We start from the raw sequence: 19,323 nt of genomic DNA, 5'->3' as shown, positions 1-19,323 counted from the left end.
GAGAGAGAGAGAGAGAGAGAGAGAGAGAGAGAGAGAGAGACAGACAGAGAGAGACACAGAGAGAGAGAGAGAGAGAGAGAGAGAGAGAGAGAGAGAGAGAGAGAGAGAGAGAGAGAGAGACAGAGAGAGACAGAGAGATACACAGAGAGAGAGAGATACACAGAGAGAGAGAGAGAGAGATACACAGAGAGAGAGAGAGAGAGAGATACACAGAGAGAGAGAGAGACACACAGAGAGCGAGAGAAACACAGAGAGAGAGAAACAGAGACACAGAGCGACAGACAGACAGACCGACGACACAGACAGACAGACAGACAGACAGACAGACAGACAGACAGACAGATACAGACAGACAGAGGAGAGAGAGAGACAGCCAGACAGCCAGCCAGCCAGACAGCCAGACAGACAGACAGACAGACAGAGACAGACAGACAGACAGAGAGGACAGAGACAGACAGACAGACAGACAGACAGACAGACAGACAGACAGACAGACAGACAGAGGGAGAGAGACAGCCAGACAGCCAGCCAGACAGACAGACAGCCAGCCAGACAGACAGACAGCCAGCCAGCCAGCCAGCCAGACAGACAGACAGACAGACAGACAGACAGACAGACAGACAGACAGACAGACAGACAGAGAGGACAGAGACAGACAGAGGAGAGAGAGAGAGAGACAGCCAGACAACCAGCCAGCCAGCCAGCCAGCCAGACAGACAGACAGACAGACAGAGAGGACAGAGACAGACAGACAGACAGACAGACAGACAGACAGACAGACAGACAGACACAGAGAGACAGACAGACAGAGTAGAGAGACAGACAGACAGAGTAGAGAGACAGACAGACAGAGAGACAGAGTGGACAGAGAGACAGACAGACAGACAGACAGACAGACAGACAGACAGACAGACAGACAGAGAAACAGACAGAGAGACAGACAGAGAGACAGACAGAGGAGAGAGAGCGTGAGAGAGATGTGTGTGTGAGACATGGCCTGCAGAAACAGGGCATTAAAACAACAGACAGACTGGGTCCCACTACTAGCACATGTTGATGAGATGGTCTGCAGCGCAAACAGTCCATCAGTGGCAGCAAACACTCTGCAGACAACATTAACACTGCTTACAGGCCTGGTCTGTCGAACCCAGGTGGCACTAGACACAGTCAGACAGACAGCAGAGCCCAGTCTCCCCAGTACACAGCACTATTAGGATAAAAAGCTACTTTAAGTTGCTATAAAAGTTGTTTTGCCAGCTCTAACAGAAAGGGAAAAGAGAGAGAGAGAGAGGGAGAAAGAGAAAGAGAGAGAGAAACTGTATATATACACACAATATGACATTTGTAATGTCTTTATTCTGTTGGAACTTCTGTGAGTGTAATGTTTACTGTTCATTTTTACTGTTTATTTCACTTTTGTTTATTATCTACTTCACTTGCTTTGGCAATGTTAACATATGCTTCCCATGCCAATAAAGCTCCTTGAATTGAAATTGAATTGAGAGAGAGAACAGGAAGATTGTTTATCTGAGGTAGAGTGTGGGCCGCTCCCTCTATTTCTGTCGTCTCCGAGATGTGATTCGGACTTCAAGGTTTACAGCTATCAGGGAGGAAGTGCGTGGCAGACAAAATATTCCCTGTTTGTTTTTAGAATCTCTCAAGCACACACAACACACCACCGAGTCTTAATATCTTTTTACAGGAATTGGGTTTCTGAAGACAGGAGTGAAGAAGTGCTTGGTCTGTACTTTTGCTGTAAACTTTTCTGACTCTTGAAGTCCTCTAAAGCAATATAGACTCCAGCCGAAAGAGAATTATCAGTGGCGTAAAGTACTTAAGTCAAGTACTACTCAAGTAGTTTTTGGGGGGTATCTTTACTTTACTATTACTACACTCCTAAAGTATGTACTTTTTACTCCATACATTTTCCCTGACACCTAAACGTACTTGTTACATTTTGACAGGAAATTGGTCCAATTCACACACTTATCAAGAGAACATCTCTGGTCATCCCTACTGCCTCTGATCTGGCAGACTCACTAAACACAAATGTTAAGTTTGTAAATTATGTCTGTGTGTTGGAGTGTGCCCCTGGCTACATGTCAATAAAATAAAAAATTAAATTGTGCTTAATATGGCTTGCTTTATAGAAATAATTTGAAATGATTTACAGTATACTATTACTTTTCATACTGAAGTACATTTTACCAATTCCTTTTACTTTTGATACTTAAGTATTTTTAAAACCAAATGCTTTTAGACTTTTACTCAAGTCATATTTTACTGGGTGACTTTCACTTTGTTCTTGAGTCATTTTCTCGGTAGCTTTACTTTTACTCAATTATGACAATTGAGTACTAGTTCCACCACTGAGAATTCTACGTTACCAAGGCAGATATATACCCTGCCAGAGGAAACGGTACACTTAGATACCTCCGCAGTCTAAAGCAGACAGCAACAAAAGAGTGTGAGTGTGAGTGTGTGTGTGTGTGTGTGTGTGTGTGTGTGTGTGGGGAGAAGCCGGTGTAGTACATCCCTTACAGAGCATCATACCACGGATCTCTTCGGGATGATAACTGTCACACAGCTCAGACTGTTTGGTAGAGTGATGGTCTCGCGCTCAGGTGCGAGTGCAATTTCTTTCAGAATGCATTGTTTTGTAAGATAGTGGCCCAACCGAAACTTGCCCGGGCGGGTGGTGAATGCTTTGGCTGCTTTGACACCCGTTCCAGCCTTCATTTCTCTAAGGTTTGAACAGACTTCAACAGGCTGGGCCAGTGACAATTACAAAACAAAACATGTCCAACAACTGTCAGAGGAAAAGGAGAAGGGGGCTATGCCCTGACAACATACAACACACACACACACACACACACACACACACACACACACACACACACACACACACACACACACACACACACACACACACACACACACACACACACACACACACACACACACACACACACCGACCGCAGGGAGAGTGGCTATGCCCTGACAAAAATAACTCCACAATAACACAGCATGTTTTCAAAGAGCCTTCAGACTAGCTGGTTTAGATTGGACAATAGTTTGGCTGTAGGACGAAAACAAGCATCGATTCCCCTGAGAACGGCGAGACAGGACAGGATTGTTTTTCGATTGGCCTCCTATCTCCCGCCGGCACTGATAGCACCGCTTTTAAGAGGCTTGGCGAGGAGGAGAGCCGGGGTGGGGGGTGGGGGGGGGGGGGCTGGGAGGACCTGATGGGTTCCCAAACACACAAAGGAAAAACACAGAAAGTGTTGAATAGCGTTGAATAGGATCTGGTTCAGATATCAGAAACGTTCAAGAGCAACACATATTGTATTTGACTTGTATTGTATGTAAATTGATCCGACGACCTTGAAGAGTAGAGGGAACAGCAACGACTTTGTGACTAACACACACACACAGCGAGTCAGGCAGACCAGGGCTGAACCCTGCAGCCAGCTGCCTCCCAGCTGTGCCACGCTCAGCAGAGGAAACAGGGTGAGCGATGCCATTTTCTGGTGTCACAGATGGGCGGCGAGGGGATACAGTGTGTGTCTTACCTCTGCCAACAGCGTGCACCACAGAAGGGCCAAAGCCCCTGATCTGGAACCCCAGTCCGTCTGCTGAGTCTGGGATCTTCACTGTCCTGAGGAAGGAGGAAGCATGGCTTTAGGTGTGTCACACACACACATACACACACACACACACACACACACCACTTACTCTCTAGGCTTGGTGCTAACCAGCACTCTGAGAGGTCCCTTGCTGGTGAAGCAGTGTTTGAGGAAAGCCTCCATCTCAGGGAACGGCCTCAGGAACACCAGATCTCCATTTATAGAAAACACCTTCCTCCCCACCTCTAGACCTGCCATCTACACAGAGAGAAGAAACAAGGCTTATGACACAACCACTACTACGGGGGGGGGAGACATTATCCTTGTGATTTCACTGAACATTTGTTCACTATCGACAGACATAAAACACACAGTTAAGGGAATCAAGCGTGCCAGCCAGGCCCCCGTCCACTGACCTACCACCTTCCAAGGCTGGTGGAAATTAGGGCTGAGACTGGGATCGATCCCTTGAGTTTCCCCTGAAACCTAGTCCCAGCCTTGTCCTCTAGACGATCAAAGACGCTGAACACAAAAGGAGACCTCAAATATGTGCTGACGTGTTGCCGTGGTCTATTTCAGCGCCAGACCGCAGCGTCAATTACCACAGAGCAGGTTCAAACTCAGAGCAAACCGTCACATCCAGAGGTTTCTACCCTTCAGAATAATGATCAGAGGAGTGTGTGTGTGTGTGTGTGTGTGTGTGTGTGTGTGTGTGTGTGTGTGTGTGTGTGTGTGTGTGTGTGTGTGTGTGTGTGTGTTTCAGACAAATGATCAAACGCCTTAATCAGACTGCTGAGGCCCACAGACTAACTAGAGCTGAACAGCTGAACGATAGCATTACGTATCAAATTTACCACCGTGGAAACAGACATTCAAAAGTTACACTTTGTGTTATGTTGCCTGCTCAGCATGGCCAGATCAGAGAGACCCTAGGTGCTGAAAAATGCATGTACTTACTACTTGAAGTCACTCTGGATAAGAGCGTCTGCTAAATGACTAAAATGGCATTGTAAAAATATGTGTGTGTGTCAGAGGTAGAGGTTAACCATCAGGGCATGTAAACAGGCAAGTAAACCACAGGGGGAGTGTTGACAACAGTCACGTGGGCGGAGAGAGAGATAGGGATTAGCTTTGCATGTGAGGTGGGAGTGTGTGTGTGTGTGTGTGTGTGTGTGTGTGTGTGTGTGTGTGTGTGTGTGTGTGTGTGTGTGTGTGTGTGTGTGTGTGTGTGTGTGTGTGTGTGTGTGTGTGTGTGTGTGTGTGTGTGTGTGTGTGTGTGTGTGTGTGTGTGTGTGTTTGACCCTCACCTCTGCATGCGAGCCCTTCTCCACTGACTTGATGATGGGTACTCTGTTTCTGTCCTCCAGGCTGAAACCATAACCTCCTTCACTGGGTCTTATCTGAAACAACACATTCCCTGTGAGTGGGTGAAACGCAAACACACACTCCACATGATGGGGCACACAAATTATCCAAGTGTGGCAGTCTTAGAAAACACGTAGACAGAACACACACACACACACACGCAGGATTATGCACGCACATAAACACACAGTCTTACAGAACACACACACACACACGCGCGCGCGCGCGCGCGCACAGGATTATGCACGCACATATACACACGGTCTTACAGAACTGCACGCACACTTCCACATCCACACACACAGATACTGTGACCCACAGATAGTCACTCAGGTATTTAATCAGCCCTCCAGAAGGACTTGCTTACTGGGGTGTTAAATCACGTTTTGCAGCAAATGTGGTCCGTAACCTTCTGTTTTCTGCTGAGTCGAGATGACTTGTTATGTTCTCTTTTTATGGTTTGCTCATAGATTTTCTCTGTGTGTGTGTGTGTGTGTGTGTGTGCTTGCGTGCGTGCGTGCGTGCGTGTTAGAGGCGTAGTGTATCTCCATTGACCAACAACATGACATTAGTTAGGAGAGAGGGAGAGTCCATTCAGAATCAGAATCTGAAAATGTCTTGGCATAGAGAAGAGTCCAATATGTCCTGTCAATTAACTGTATGGCTGAATGAGGACCATATTTAAATCATTACTGGAGAACCATAAGTGTGGGAGTTTTCAGCTGTGGGTAATAAGATTGTGTGTGTGTGTGTGTGTGTGTGTGTGTGTGTGTGTGTGTGTGTGTGTGTGTGTGTGTGTGTGTGTGTGTGTGTGTGTGTGTGTGTGTGTGTGTGTGTGTGTGTGTGTGTGTGTGCACACATCTTTTTCCTGTGTGTACGTGTAGAGCAAGAGGCATCGCTCACCAACAGTGACTTGGCGATGACATTCTCAGCTATCTTCAGGTCGTGCTTCATGGCTTGCTTGTGTTTGGTGTTTGATCCCTCCATCTCCTCATCCGCAAAGAAACGGAACAACAGAGGCTCGTCTTTGAACTCACTCTTTTCCAACACTGGAGAAAGGAAGAAAAAGAACGATAGAATGAAAAGGTTAGACACAATTACTCCCTGCCTGTACCCAAAAATAGAGCGAGCTTACCAAGGCTTCTCTCTCTGCCTCCAAAATGGCAACCTAATCCCTATGTCGGGCCCATAGGCCTCTGGTCAAAAGTAGTGCACTGTATAGGGAAGCAGATGCAATTTAAGATGCACCCCCCCTGTACGAAATGAACCTTGCGGTTGAATTACTTCTACCTATCTCTTCTGTGATAATTGATGGCATAAACCCATTGTCTGCTTTGATCCCCTTTAGGTGATTCTGAACACTGGGGTCCAAATGGCACCCTACCCCCTATATTGTGCACTACTATTGACAGGGTAGCATTGGTAATGAATCTTTTGTTTGGGGATCAAAGATGAACGTGTCAACGAGGCTGGGAGGAAGATTCTGTCGTTTCTGTTACACACACAGATGCACGCTCGCACACACGCACACACAAAGAAAAACGCTGTTGGTTCTGTTCCTCTCACTTTGTAAAAGTAGTTATATTTATTTACTTACAATGAAACACTACAAAAACAAGGCTTTCATTACTCAGCTGTTCCTATTAGTGTGTGTGTGTGTGCGTGTGTGTGTGTGTGTGTTTTAGCGTGGCTGTGTTGAGAATGTTTGTTGGTCTGGGTGTGAACGACTGGTCGTCATAGTTACCGGTTGTTTATGGCAGCCAGGCTGCTTTTTCAAGAGCAGTGTTCCCTTGTGCCAAAGAATTCACACACACACACACACACACACACACACACACACACACACACACACACACACACACACACACACACACACACACACACACACACACACACACACAGTTGAAGTTTACATACACTTAGGTTGGAGTCATTAAAACTTGTTTTTCAACCACTCCATAAATGTCTTGTTAACAAATTATAGTTTTGGCAAGTCGGTTAGGACATCTACTTTGTGCATGACACAAGTAATTTTTCTAACAACTGTTTACAGACAGATTATTTCATTGTGTATCACAATTCCAGTGGGTCAGAAGTTTCCATAAACCAACAGCTTGGATAATTCCAGAAAATGATGTCATGGCTCTAGAAGCTTCTGTTAGGCTAATTGACATAATTTGAGTCCATTGGAGGTGTACCTGTGGATGTATTTCAAGACCTACCTTCAATCTCAGTGCCTCTTTGCTTGACATTATGGGAAAATTAAAAAAAATCAGTCAAGACCTCAGAAAAACATTGTAGACCTCCACAAGTCTGGTTCATAATAGGGAGCAATTTCCTAACGCCTGAAGGTACCACGTTCATCTGTACAAACAATAGTACGCAAGTATAAACACCATGGACCACGCAGCCATCATACCGCTCGCACTTTGGTGCGAAAAGTGTGAAACAATCCCAGAACAACAGCAAAGGACCTTGTGAAGATGCTGGAGGAAACAGGTACAAAAGTATCTATATCCACAGTAAAACAAGTCCTATATCGACATAACCTGAAAGGCAGCCCAGCAAGTAAGAAGCCACTGCACCAAAACAGCCATAAAAAAGCCAGACTACGGTTTGCAACTGCACATGGGGACAAAGATCGTACTTTTTGGAGAAATGTCCTCTGGTCTGATGAAACAAAAATACAACTGTTTGGCCATAATGACCATCGTTATGTTTGGAGGAAAGAGGGGAAGCCTTAAAAGCCGAAGAATACCATCCCAACCGTGAAGCACGGGGGTGGCAGCATCATGTTGTGAGGGTGCTTTGCTGCAGGAGGGACTGGTGCACTTCACAAATTAGATGGCATCATGAGGCAGGAAAATTATGTGGATATATTGAAGCAACATCTCAAGACATCAGTCAAGAAGTTAAAGCTTGGTTGCAAATGGGTCTTCCAAATGGACAGTGACCCCAAGCATACTTCCAAAGTTGTGGCATAATGCCTTAAGGACAACAAAGTCAAGGTATTGGAGTGGCCATCACAAAGCCCTGACCACAATCCCATAGAAAATTTGTGGGCAGAACTGAAAAAGCATGTTCGAGCAAGGAGGCCTACAAACCTGAATCAGTTACCCCAGCTCTGTCAGGAGGAATGGGCCAAAATTCACCCAACTTATTGTGGGAAGCTTGTGGAAGGCTACCTGAAACGTTTGACCCAAGTTAAACAATTTATAGGCAATGCTACCAAATACTAATTGAGTGTATGTAAACTTCTGACCCACTTGGAATGTGACGAAAGAAATAAAAGCTGAAATAAATCATTCTCTCTACTATTATTCTGACATTTAACATTCTTAAAATAAAGTGGTGATCCTAACTGACCTAAGACAAGGGAATTTTTACTAGGATTAAATGTCAGGGATTGTGAAAAATTGAGTTTAAATGTATTTGGCTAAGGTATATGTAAACTTCCGACTTCAACTGTACACACACACACACACACACCTTTTTGTTTCTTCATTACCCTCATGCTGTAACCAGCTGCTTCAAACTACAATTCAGTTGAGCTTCATATTGAGCCAAACTGTATGTAACAGTCATAAGAACTAAAACCATCAAACTTGACTTTCTTTAATTTCCCCTCCCTCCCTCCCTCCCTCCCTCCCTCCCTCCCTCCCTCCCTCCCTCGTTCCGTCTTTGTGTAATTTCACCATTCGTGCCGATAAGTTATTTGGCCTGTTAAGTGACCATTATAATGATTGACATTATATCTGATCCCGCCAGAGACAGGGGGAAATGTTGAGGAAACTCTGTTTTTTTTTCTTTCTTTCTGTCTCTCGGGGGATATTCAGTATTTCAAGGTTGAGGGTCTGGGTTTAGAACTTGTGTTGCCATGGAGACCAGTTGACCCAAGTCCTTTCTGAGCTCCATCTTACTCTGCAAGCTGGCTCCCTCACTCTCTAAATTTAAGAGTGTGTGTGTGTGTGTGTGTGTGTGTGTGTGTGTGTGTGTGTGTGTGTGTGTGTGTGTGTGTGTGTGTGTGTGTGTGTGTGTGTGTGTGTGTGTGTGTATGCGCGTGTGTGTGTGTATGCGCGTGTGTGCGTGTGTCCAGGACCAAGGTTCAGAGTCCTTGTTCTAAACATTGTTTAGCCCATCTGCCCATCTGTCTGTCTGTCTTTCGTACCGTGGTGCATGAAGCCATTGTCACACAGCTCCTTCCCCAAGATCAACGACTCCTCCCTCGTCCTGCAGTCCCCCTAGAAAGAGAGAGAGCGAGAGAGAATGGGGGAGATAGTGAGTGTAGAGAGAGAGAGCGAGAGAGAATGGGGGGGATAGTGAGTGGAGAGAGAGAGAGCGAGAGAGAGAGAGAATGGGAGGATAGTGAGTGGAGAGAGAGAGAGAGAATGGGGGATAGTGAGTAGAGAGAGAGAGAGAGAGAGAGAGAGAATGGGGGGATAGTGAGTGGAGAGAGAGAGAGAATGGGGGGGATAGTGAGTGGAGAGAGAGAGAGAATGGGGGTATAGTGAGTGGAGAGAGAGAGAGAATGGGGGGATAGTAAGTGGAGAGCGAGAGAGAATGGGGGGATAGTGAGTAGAGAGAGAGGGGGGGATAGTGAGTAGAGAGAGAGAATGGGGGGGATAGTGAGTAGAGAGAGAGGGGGGGGTAGCATGTTTAGAAAACGGACAAAGTCTCACACTCACACCGTCCCTTTGTTCTTCTGTCCAACAGGACTGCAGACAGGCCAAGCCACAACACACTAATTTCTCCAAATACACACACACACACACACACACACACACACACACACACACACACACACACACACACACACACACACACACACACACACACACACACACACACACACACACACACACACACACACACATAGGATAGTTCCAGTCTTGAGTTGGTTCCATTGTAAAGCATTTCATTTACCCGTCAGTCAGTATCCTGTATGAGACTATCAATCTGTGGAGCTCAAAGCTCCATGTCAGGACCAATAGAGATCAGTCATGTAGTCACAATGATGTTCCCTCTCCGTCTGGCTTCCCCTAGTTCCTCTGTGGAACGGCAACCCACACACACACACACACTAGAAGACTCCGAGGTCTGTTTTGTGGTTTGTTGTCTCAGTCTGCGACCTCTGACCGGCCTGTTGACAAAACACACACTTCCCTGTTCCCTTCCCTAATCAGTTTCTTTCTTCCTTCCTCTCTTTCATCTTTCAATGTTGTGCAGAGGGGGGGAAATGTGTTTCAAATATACATACATGTACATGCCAATAGAGACCATTCAGAATAGCATGTGAAGGAGGGTTGGGGTTGGGGTTAGGGAGAGAAAGGAGGAAAGACGTAGGGTCAGGGGTCAGGAAAAGAAAGGAGGTGAGATGCAGGTTTTACCTGTGCTATGAGCCAGTCTATCAACTTGTTGGCCATCACCACCGACTTGTACGTTCTCAGGTGGTAGTCCTTGTCCCTGGGTGGACAGAGAAACAGAGACCAGTTAGAACACGACACAGGCTAGACATAGAACAGTTATAATCAGACTTAGGACAGGCTAAAGAACAGTTATAACAATCCACATAACCGAATCCCCTTCAACTTGACATTTGAACAGTGAAAGTAACATGGGCCAAGAACAAATGATCGTACGCCCCTGAGTTCTGTCAACTCTGAGCATCAAATGTAGATGTATTACTGCCCAAACTGGATACGACTGTGGGAGACCCCAGAGCATGTATGTTATCCATTCATTCAGTATCGGTCAAGTACTTTGGTCAAGTACTTCATACGATCCATCAAAAGTAATGTCCGTCAGCAGAAACCAGAACAGGCTGTGGGTCTACAGGAGAGGGGAGACCCTTTGTGTACTGTGGCCGAGTCCCAAATGGTGCCCTATTCCCTATATAGTGCACTACCTTTGACTACATAGGGAACAGGGTGATATTTGGGACCGTGTGTTATGACAGTGTTACCACTATGACTGACTCAGTCAGCTGACCCCTCCTCTGCCTGCCAGACCAGGGAATGTCACTGTGACACACACCCATACTGTACGCACGTGTACACACACACACGCGCGCGCACACACACGCGCACACACAGACCAGGAAATGTGACTGAACCGCAGCGGTGGGTGATTTTCCCATGAACACAGGGATCTCCCTACGGACACACAGAGGCTTTGGTCAGGCCTGGAAAGTCCAGGACCACCACAAACCCCCCCCTCATAACTGTGTTAGACACCGGGTCTGGACACTGATGAGGGCGGGGCTGGAAAGTCCAGGACCACCACAACCCCCCCCGCATAACTGTGTTAGACACCGGGTCTGGACACTGATGAGGGCGGGGCTGGAAAGTACAGAACCACCACAAACCCCCCAGCATAACTGTGTTAGACACCGGGTCTGGACACTGATGAGGGCGGGGCTGGAAAGTACAGAACCACCACAAACCCCCCCGCATAACTGTGTTAGACACCGGGTCTGGACACTGATGAGGGCGGGGCTGGAAAGTCCAGGACCACCACAAACCCCCAGCATAACTGTGTTAGACACCGGGTCTGGACACTGATGAGGGCGGGGCTGGTGTGATGTATGGTATTTGTTAGTTAGGCATGTTGCTCTGCCAGGCCCAGACCTCCAGGAAAAGAGCCAGGGAGGCTGGCTGTTTTCCCCCTCAGAATTAGCGAGCGGGCCTGGGGGTACGGACGGGGGGTTAAGAGCAGGCTGTCAGAGTGAAAAACGAGGGGTAAAGACTGGGCCAGCGGGAAGCCATATGCCTGGCATAAGGAGGCAGAGCTGAACTGAAAAGCTAGTGGCTAAAAAGTGGTTAAGGTCAGAGAGGAGTTTCAGCTTGCCTGCCGCCCTCTGGATTACATTCCCTCTAGCTGGGAGGCAGCATGGTAGCCTCTTAGGGTTAAGACACAATTCTCCATCCTTTTCTCCAAATAACAATCAATGCTGAAAAGCTGCTGTGTGTCAGTGGTGTAAGAAAACCCACTGAATGAGTAGGTATTCTAACACTTCACTCCGGTAATGTATGTATATATTTACAACAACAGATATATATATGGGGGATTGGAAATGACGCAGACAATTACATTGATGGAAGCTCCAATCTATCTGAAGTATTAACGCTGATCTACCCCCCTAAAATATATCAACATCATCATCATCATCATCAGGCCCAGTCCAGCAGGGCGAGACTGGCAGGCATACTGGCATACTTTTCATTATTTTACAATCCATAGGAATTGAGCGGTTCATACCACATCATTGTGTGTCCTGTCATTAGATCCGGTAGAAGTGTAGGGCTCCGTCCCAAATGGCCCAAGTCAAAAGTAGTGCATTAGGTTGCCATTTGGAGCACAGACACTGACTGCGGGGGCTGCATGTATCCCTACAGGAGAGAAGTGTAACACTAAAACGGCCCGAGGGACCCCGTTGTGGGGGCGGATTCACTGCTTTCTTGTGGGGAAAGCGGGGGCGTCACACACACACACACACACACACACACACACACACACAGTCTTGCATTTCTAACCAATTTAGGACTCACACACACACACACACACACACACACACACACACACACACACACACACTCGCTTCGTCAGCCAGGAAATTCCACCTAATTAGGTAGGGGCTGAACGCTCCAATTAGAGGCCTGGCATTCCAAGGGCCAGAGACCCATTGTGAAAGATACATACACGGCAGAGGCACTCATCACACACAGAGCCAGGAATGCATTGTGAGGGATACTCTCTATCTCTCACACACAATCTTTCTCTCTCCCTCTCCTTCTGTCTCTCCCTCACAAAACCGTAGGCGTGTTTCTACCCTGTGCCAACAAACTCGATTGACAGGGTCATCCACCACTCTAGCTAGCTTAAGTTAATGTACAGTACACTTTTCTGTGTACAACCTATTTAATGGCAGACACAGCTGAGCCTACCAGCAGGACTTTCTGTAGACTTCAACTCTACTCCTCCTCTACCCCCACCATGGTCTCCTCCTCTTCCCCCCACCATGGTCTCCTCCTCTTCCCCCCACCATGGTCTCCTCCTCTCTCCTCCTCTACCCCAACCATGGTCTCCTCCTCTACCCCAACCATGGTCTCCTCCTCTTCCCCCCACCATGGTCTCCTCTTCTTCCCCCCACCATGGTCTCCTCCTCTCTCCTCCTCTACCCCCACCATGGTCTCCTCCTCTCTCCTCCTCTACCCCAACCATGGTCTCCTTCTCTACCCCAACCATGGTCTCCTCCTCTTCCCCCCACCATGGTCTCCTCCTCTACCCCAACCATGGTCTCCTCCTCTCTCCTCCTCTACCCCCACCATGGTCTCCTCCTCTTCCCCCCACCATGGTCTCCTCCTCTACCCCAACCATGGTCTCCTCCTCTACCCCCACCATAGTCTCCTCCTCTACCCCCACCATGGTCTCCTCCTCTACCCCCCACCATGGTCTCCTCCTCTACCCCCACCATAGTCTCCTCCTCTACCCCCACCATGGTCTCCTCCTCTACCCCCCACCATGGTATCCTCCTCTCTCCTCCTCTATCCCCCACCATGGTCTCCTCCTCTTCCCCCCACCATGGTCTCCTCCTCTACCCCAACCATGGTCTCCTCCTCTACCCCCACCATAGTCTCCTCCTCTACCCCCACCATGGTCTCCTCCTCTACCCCCCACCATGGTCTCCTCCTCTACCCCCACCATGGTCTCCTCCTCTACCCCCACCATGGTCTCCTCCTCTACCCCCACCATGGTCTCCTCCTCTTCCCCCCACCATGGGCTCCTCCTCTTCCCCCCACCATGGGCTCCTCCTCTCTCCTCCTCTATCCCCCACCATGGTCTCCTCCTCTCTCCTCCTCTACCCCAACCATGGTCTCCTCCTCTTCCCCCCACCATGGGCTCCTCCTCTCTCCTCCTCTATCCCCCACCATGGTCTCCTCCTCTACCCCAACCATGGTCTCCTCCTCTACCCCAACCATGGTCTCCTCCTCTTCCCCCCACCATGGGCTCCTCCTCTCTCCTCCTCTACCCCCCACCATTGTCTCCTCCTCTCTCCTCCTCTACCCCAACCATGGTCTACTCCTCTACCCCAACCATGGTCTCCTCCTCTACCCCAACCATGGTCTCCTCCTCTATCCCCCACCATGGTCTCCTCCTCTATCCCCCACCATGGTCTCCTCCTCTCTCCTCCTCTACCCCAACCATGGTCTACTCCTCTACCCCAACCATGGTCTACTCCTCTACCCCAACCATGGTCTCCTCCTCTACCCCAACCATGGTCTCCTCCTCTACCCCAACCATGGTCTCCTCCTCTACCCCCACCATGGTCTCCTCCTCTCTCCCCACCATGGTCTCCTCCTCTCTCCTCCTCTACCCCAACCATGGTCTCCTCCTCTACCCCCACCATGGTCTCCTCCTCTACCCCCACCATGGTCTCCTCCTCTCTCCCCACCATGGTCTCCTCCTCTCTCCTCCTCTACCCCAACCATGGTCTCCTCCTCTACCCCCACCATGGTCTCCTCCTCTACCCCCACCATGGTCTCCTCCTCTCTCCTCCTCTACCCCCTCTCCTCATCTATCTCCTCTCCTCCTCCACCTCCTCTCTTCCTCTACCCCCTCTCCTCTACCCCCACCATGGTGTGGTTCCTGGCAGTTGGTCATGGTGTAACATTCATTCAGCAGAGCTACAAAGACGGACACCCTGTCTGTATGGGCCATGGGGTGTGGGCATTGAAATGGAATGTATAGAAGTGACACAGTCCCTTATGTGTGACCGATGCAACGTGTCTGTCTATATTGACCCTATGGTCTTTAGTGGGTCTGTAGCGTTTGGGGCTGTGACCTACAGAAACACAGAGAGGTGCTGTGGTAAGCAGACATCGATTTGAACGCTTTTAACATCCGATCTGAAACTGACCGTTCGACTCTCAAGCAGTCGATCGCCATGTTTAATAAATGAAGCTGTTTTTAGGAGGTCGATATTGCTTCTATACGTGTCTGTGTGCCTATTCCCTTTATAGTGCACTACTTTTCACCAGGGTCCTTCGAGCTCTGGTCAAAAGTAGTGCACTATGTTGGGAATAGGGTTCTATTTGGAATGCGGACAGTGTATGTTTGCAACAGTGTTAGTGCTCAGGATATTAAAATATATGGTGTCAAAGCCCATATCAGTCGACACGTCTCTTATCCTCTGTAGGCGAGCTGGGAGACACATGTATCCCGGGTGTAACGCATCCAGCTACGGAAATATTCATGCAACACGCCTTCTGAACAGCCTAAATGTAAAACAGGTGCGATCTGGGTAATTCTGGCACGTCCGCTTCCTTCGCCACAGTACACGAAGCGGTCGGTTGCTCAACGGAACAGAGTGTCGATGGAGAGTTGGGAGGAAGAGCGCGTTAACTGACGGCACGTCCGCTTCCTTAGTGTTGTTTGTGTAACAATATAAGAGAACATTAGGGGACATTACTCTTTCATCCGGCCAGTATTGATGAAGTCATCAATCCCTGTAGCTACAGTCTAACACCATGGAATCATCCCACATGGCAACCTATTCCCTTTATAGTGCACTACTTTTGACCAGAGCCCTATTGACTAGGTTGCCATTGGGGATGATTGCATGGTGTTCTGGCTAATGTGTTACACCACAGAGGCAGTGTTTCTGTTATTGGATGTCTGTGTTGGACATGAAAAGGCCTGAGGCGATGCTTTGATTGAACTCTAATGAGACTGTAGCTACAGGGGCTGATGACTCCATCAATACTGGATGGAAGAAACATTTCTCTTATAGGGCACTGTGTTAATGCCTAAGTACTGTCAGCCCAATTAGAAGTGTGTGTAAAGTACTGTCCTGTAAGCACTACCCCCTCTCCTCTCCTCCTTTTTCTCCTCTACCCCGACTCCTCTCCTCCTCTACCCCCTCTCCTCTCCTCCTCTACCCTCTCTCCTCTCCTCCGACTCCTCTCCTCCTCTACCCCGACTCCTCTCCTCCTCTACCCCGACTCCTCTCCTCCTCTACCCCGACTCCTCTCCTCCTCTACCCCGACTCCTCTCCTCCTCTACCCCGACTCCTCTCCTCCTCTACCCCGACTCCTCCCCTCCTCTACCCCGACTCCTCTCCTCCTCTACCCCGACTCCTCTCCTCCTCTACCCTCTCTCCTCTCCTCCTCTACCCCCTCTCCTCTCCTCCTCTACCCCCTCTCCTCTCCTCCTCTACCCCCTCTCCTCTCCTCCTCTACCCCCTCTCCTCTCCTCCTCTACCCCGACTCCTCTCCTCCTCTACCCTCTCTCCTCTCCTCCTCTACCCCCTCTCCTCTCCTCCTCTACCCCCTCTCCTCTCCTCCTCTACCCCGACTCCTCTCCTCGACTCCTCTCCTCCTCTACCCCGACTCCTCTCCTCCTCTACCCCCTCTCCTCTCCTCCTTTTTCTCCTCTACCCCGACTCCTCTCCTCCTTTTTCTCCTCTACCCCGACTCCTCTCCTCCTCTACCCCCTCTCCTCTCCTCCTCTACCCCGACTCCTCTCCTCCTCTACCCCGACTCCTCTCCTCCTCTACCCCGACTCCTCTCCTCCTCTACCCCGACTCCTCTCCTCCTCTACCCCGACTCCTCTCCTCCTCTACCCCGACTCCTCTCCTCCTCTACCCCCTCTCCTCTCCTCCTCTACCCCCTCTCCTCTCCTCCTCTACCCCCTCTCCTCCTCTACCCCGACTCCTCTCCTCCTCTACCCCCTCTCCTCTCCTCCTCTACCCCCTCTCCTCTCCTCCTCTACCCCCTCTCCTCTCCTCCTCTACCCCCTCTCCTCTCCTCCTCTACCCCGACTCCTCTCCTCCTCTACCCCCTCTCCTCTCCTCCTCTACCCCGACTCCTCTCCTCCTCTACCCCGACTCCTCTCCTCCTCTACCCCCTCTCCTCTCCTCCTCTACCCCCTCTCCTCTCCTCCTCTACCCCGACTCCTCTCCTCCTCTACCCCGACTCCTCTCCTCCTCTACCCCGACTCCTCTCCTCCTCTACCCCGACTCCTCTCCTCCTCTACCCCCGACTCCTCTCCTCCTCTACCCCCTCTCCTCTCCTCCTCTACCCCCTCTCCTCTCCTCCTCTACACCCCACTCCTCCCCTCCTCTACCCCCCATTCCTCTCCTCTACCCCCATTCCTCTCCTCCTCTACCCCCTCTCCTCTCCTCCTATACCTCCTCTACCCCCTCTCCTCTCCTCCTCTACCCCCTCCTCTCCTCCTCTACCCCCCTCCTCTCCTCCTCTACCCCCTCTCCTCTCCTCCTATACCTCCTCTACCCCCTCTCCTCTCCTCCTCTACCCCGACTCCTCTCCTCCTCTACCCCCTCTCCTCTCCTCCTATACCCCCTCTCCTCTCCTCCTCTACACCCCACTCCTCTCCTCCTCTACCCCCCATTCCTCTCCTCTACCCCCCCATTCCTTACCTCTACCCCCCATTCCTCTACTCCTCTACCCCCTCTCCTCTCCTCCTCTACCCCCTCTCCTCCTCTCCTCTCCTCCTCTACCCCCTCTCCTCTCCTCCTCTACCCCCTCTCCTCTCCTCCTCTACCCCCTCTCCTCTCCTCCTCTACCCCCTCTCCTCTCCTCCTCTACCCCCTCTCCTCTCCTCCTCTACCCCCTCTCCTCTCCTCCTCTACCCCCTCTCCTCTCCTCCTGTGAGACTGTAGCTACAGGGGTGGATGGCTCCATCAGTATTGTATGGAGTCAGTAGTAGACCTAGTGCTAGGACTATCCCTAGTACTGCCACACTCCATAACCCTCCACACAAACTCCTTCCATCTCCCCTGCTCTCCTCTCTCTCAAACCTTGGCTCTCCCCTGCTCTCCTCTGCTCTCAAACCTTGGCTTTCCCCTGCTCTCAAACCTTGGCTCTCCCCTGCTCTCCTCTCTCTCAAACCTTGACTCTCCCCTGCTCTCAAACCTTGGCTCTCCCCTGCTCTCCCCTGCTCTCAAACCTTGGCTCTCCCCTGCTCTCCCCTGCTCTCAAACCTTGGCTTTCCCCTGCTCTCAAACCTTGGCTCTCCCCTGCTCTCCTCTCTCTCAAACCTTGGCTCTCCCCTGCTCTCCTCTCTCTCATACCTTGGCTCTCCCCTGCTCTCCTCTCTCTCAAATGTTGGCTCTCCCCTGCTCTCAAACCTTGGCTTTCCCCTGCTCTCCTCTCTCTCAAACCTTGGCTCTCCCCTGCTCTCCTCTCTCTCATACCTTGGCTCTCCCCTGCTCTCCTCTCTCTCAAATGTTGGCTCTCCCCTGCTCTCAAACCTTGGCTCTCCCCTGCTCTCCTCTCTCTCAAACCTTGGCTCTCCCCTGCTCTCCCCTGCTCTCAAACCTTGGCTCTCCCCTGCTCTCCTCTCTCTCAAACCTTGGCTCTCCCCTGCTCTCCTCTCTCTCATACCTTGGCTCTCCCCTGCTCTCCTCTCTCTCAAATGTTGGCTCTCCCCTGCTCTCAAACCTTGGCTTTCCCCTGCTCTCCTCTCTCTCAAACCTTGTCTCTCCCCTGCTCTCCTCTCTCTCAAGCCTTGGCTCTCCCCTGCTCTCAAACTGCTCTCAAGTCTCCTCTCTCTCAAACCTTGTCTTTCCAAACAATGACTTCATACTTTAGTTCATCATGTTATTTTTCCCTCTCATTTCTCCTTCTCTGTGGTGCTGGTGCTATTTAAAGTTCTGAGAACTGGGCGCTACGGTAACACTGGGCCGGCCCACCTGCCAGAGACGGGGAGAGACACGCGTATTGGACTGGAAGACACAGTGGCCACCTGGCGTGGCCTAGTCTGCGTCTCCCAAATGGCACCCTATTCCCTACATAGTGCACGACTTCAGACCTTAGCCCTATGGGCCTTGGTCGAAGGTATTACACTATATAGGGAAACGGCTGTCACTTGAGACACATCCCTACCGTACTGTACCTGATGACCGGAGTGAAGAGACTATGGAGCCTGCAGAAGAGTCTGACACCCTGTACAGAGGGAGACAGAGAGAGATATTTCATCTGAAATATTATAACAGCTGAATGTTAGTACAAGTTGTCTATTCATTCGGACTCCCCAGAAGAGGAGAACATTTATAACTAGTAGGATGTTGGTTACCTTGGAGATGACGTCCTGCATGTCACTCCTGGGGTGGTAGGTCCCGTCGTCATAGCGGAAACGGTACAGCACCGGCTCTGGCTTGAACTGGTGTTTGTCTGTGACTGGAGACACAATTCGCAAGGTTAAATACATACGAAGCATGCTATCACTGTTGGTTGGAGCATTTCAGTTCATCTTTTAAAAACGTTCAACTGCTTATGCATGGGTCCAACATACAAATCATAGTCACGTT

The 19,323-nt window shown here is 49.9% G+C and overlaps 1 protein-coding gene across 5 annotated transcripts in view; it reads right to left on the bottom strand.

The window, feature by feature from the left end:
• prex2 (phosphatidylinositol-3,4,5-trisphosphate-dependent Rac exchange factor 2) overlaps window positions 1-19,323 on the bottom strand; it is a 212,689-nt gene that overhangs the window by 99,161 nt on the left and 94,205 nt on the right. For all 5 annotated transcript variants that reach the window (XM_055928871.1, XM_055928872.1, XM_055928873.1 and 2 more), the window contains 8 exons: window positions 19,089-19,192; window positions 18,909-18,958; window positions 10,382-10,457; window positions 9,163-9,235; window positions 5,898-6,043; window positions 4,937-5,029; window positions 3,739-3,887; window positions 3,576-3,661 (listed from right to left, as the gene is read on the bottom strand). In XM_055928871.1, the coding sequence (XP_055784846.1) occupies window positions 3,576-3,661; window positions 3,739-3,887; window positions 4,937-5,029; window positions 5,898-6,043; window positions 9,163-9,235; window positions 10,382-10,457; window positions 18,909-18,958; window positions 19,089-19,192 (777 nt within the window). The remainder of the gene's footprint in view (window positions 1-3,575; window positions 3,662-3,738; window positions 3,888-4,936; window positions 5,030-5,897; window positions 6,044-9,162; window positions 9,236-10,381; window positions 10,458-18,908; window positions 18,959-19,088; window positions 19,193-19,323) is intronic.

The sequence above is a fragment of the Salvelinus fontinalis genome, chromosome 7, assembly GCF_029448725.1.
Source record: "Salvelinus fontinalis isolate EN_2023a chromosome 7, ASM2944872v1, whole genome shotgun sequence".
Classification (NCBI taxonomy): domain Eukaryota; kingdom Metazoa; phylum Chordata; class Actinopteri; order Salmoniformes; family Salmonidae; genus Salvelinus; species Salvelinus fontinalis.
The sequence above is the reverse complement of the archived record's forward strand: the minus strand, read 5'-3'. Positions and strand labels throughout refer to the sequence as shown.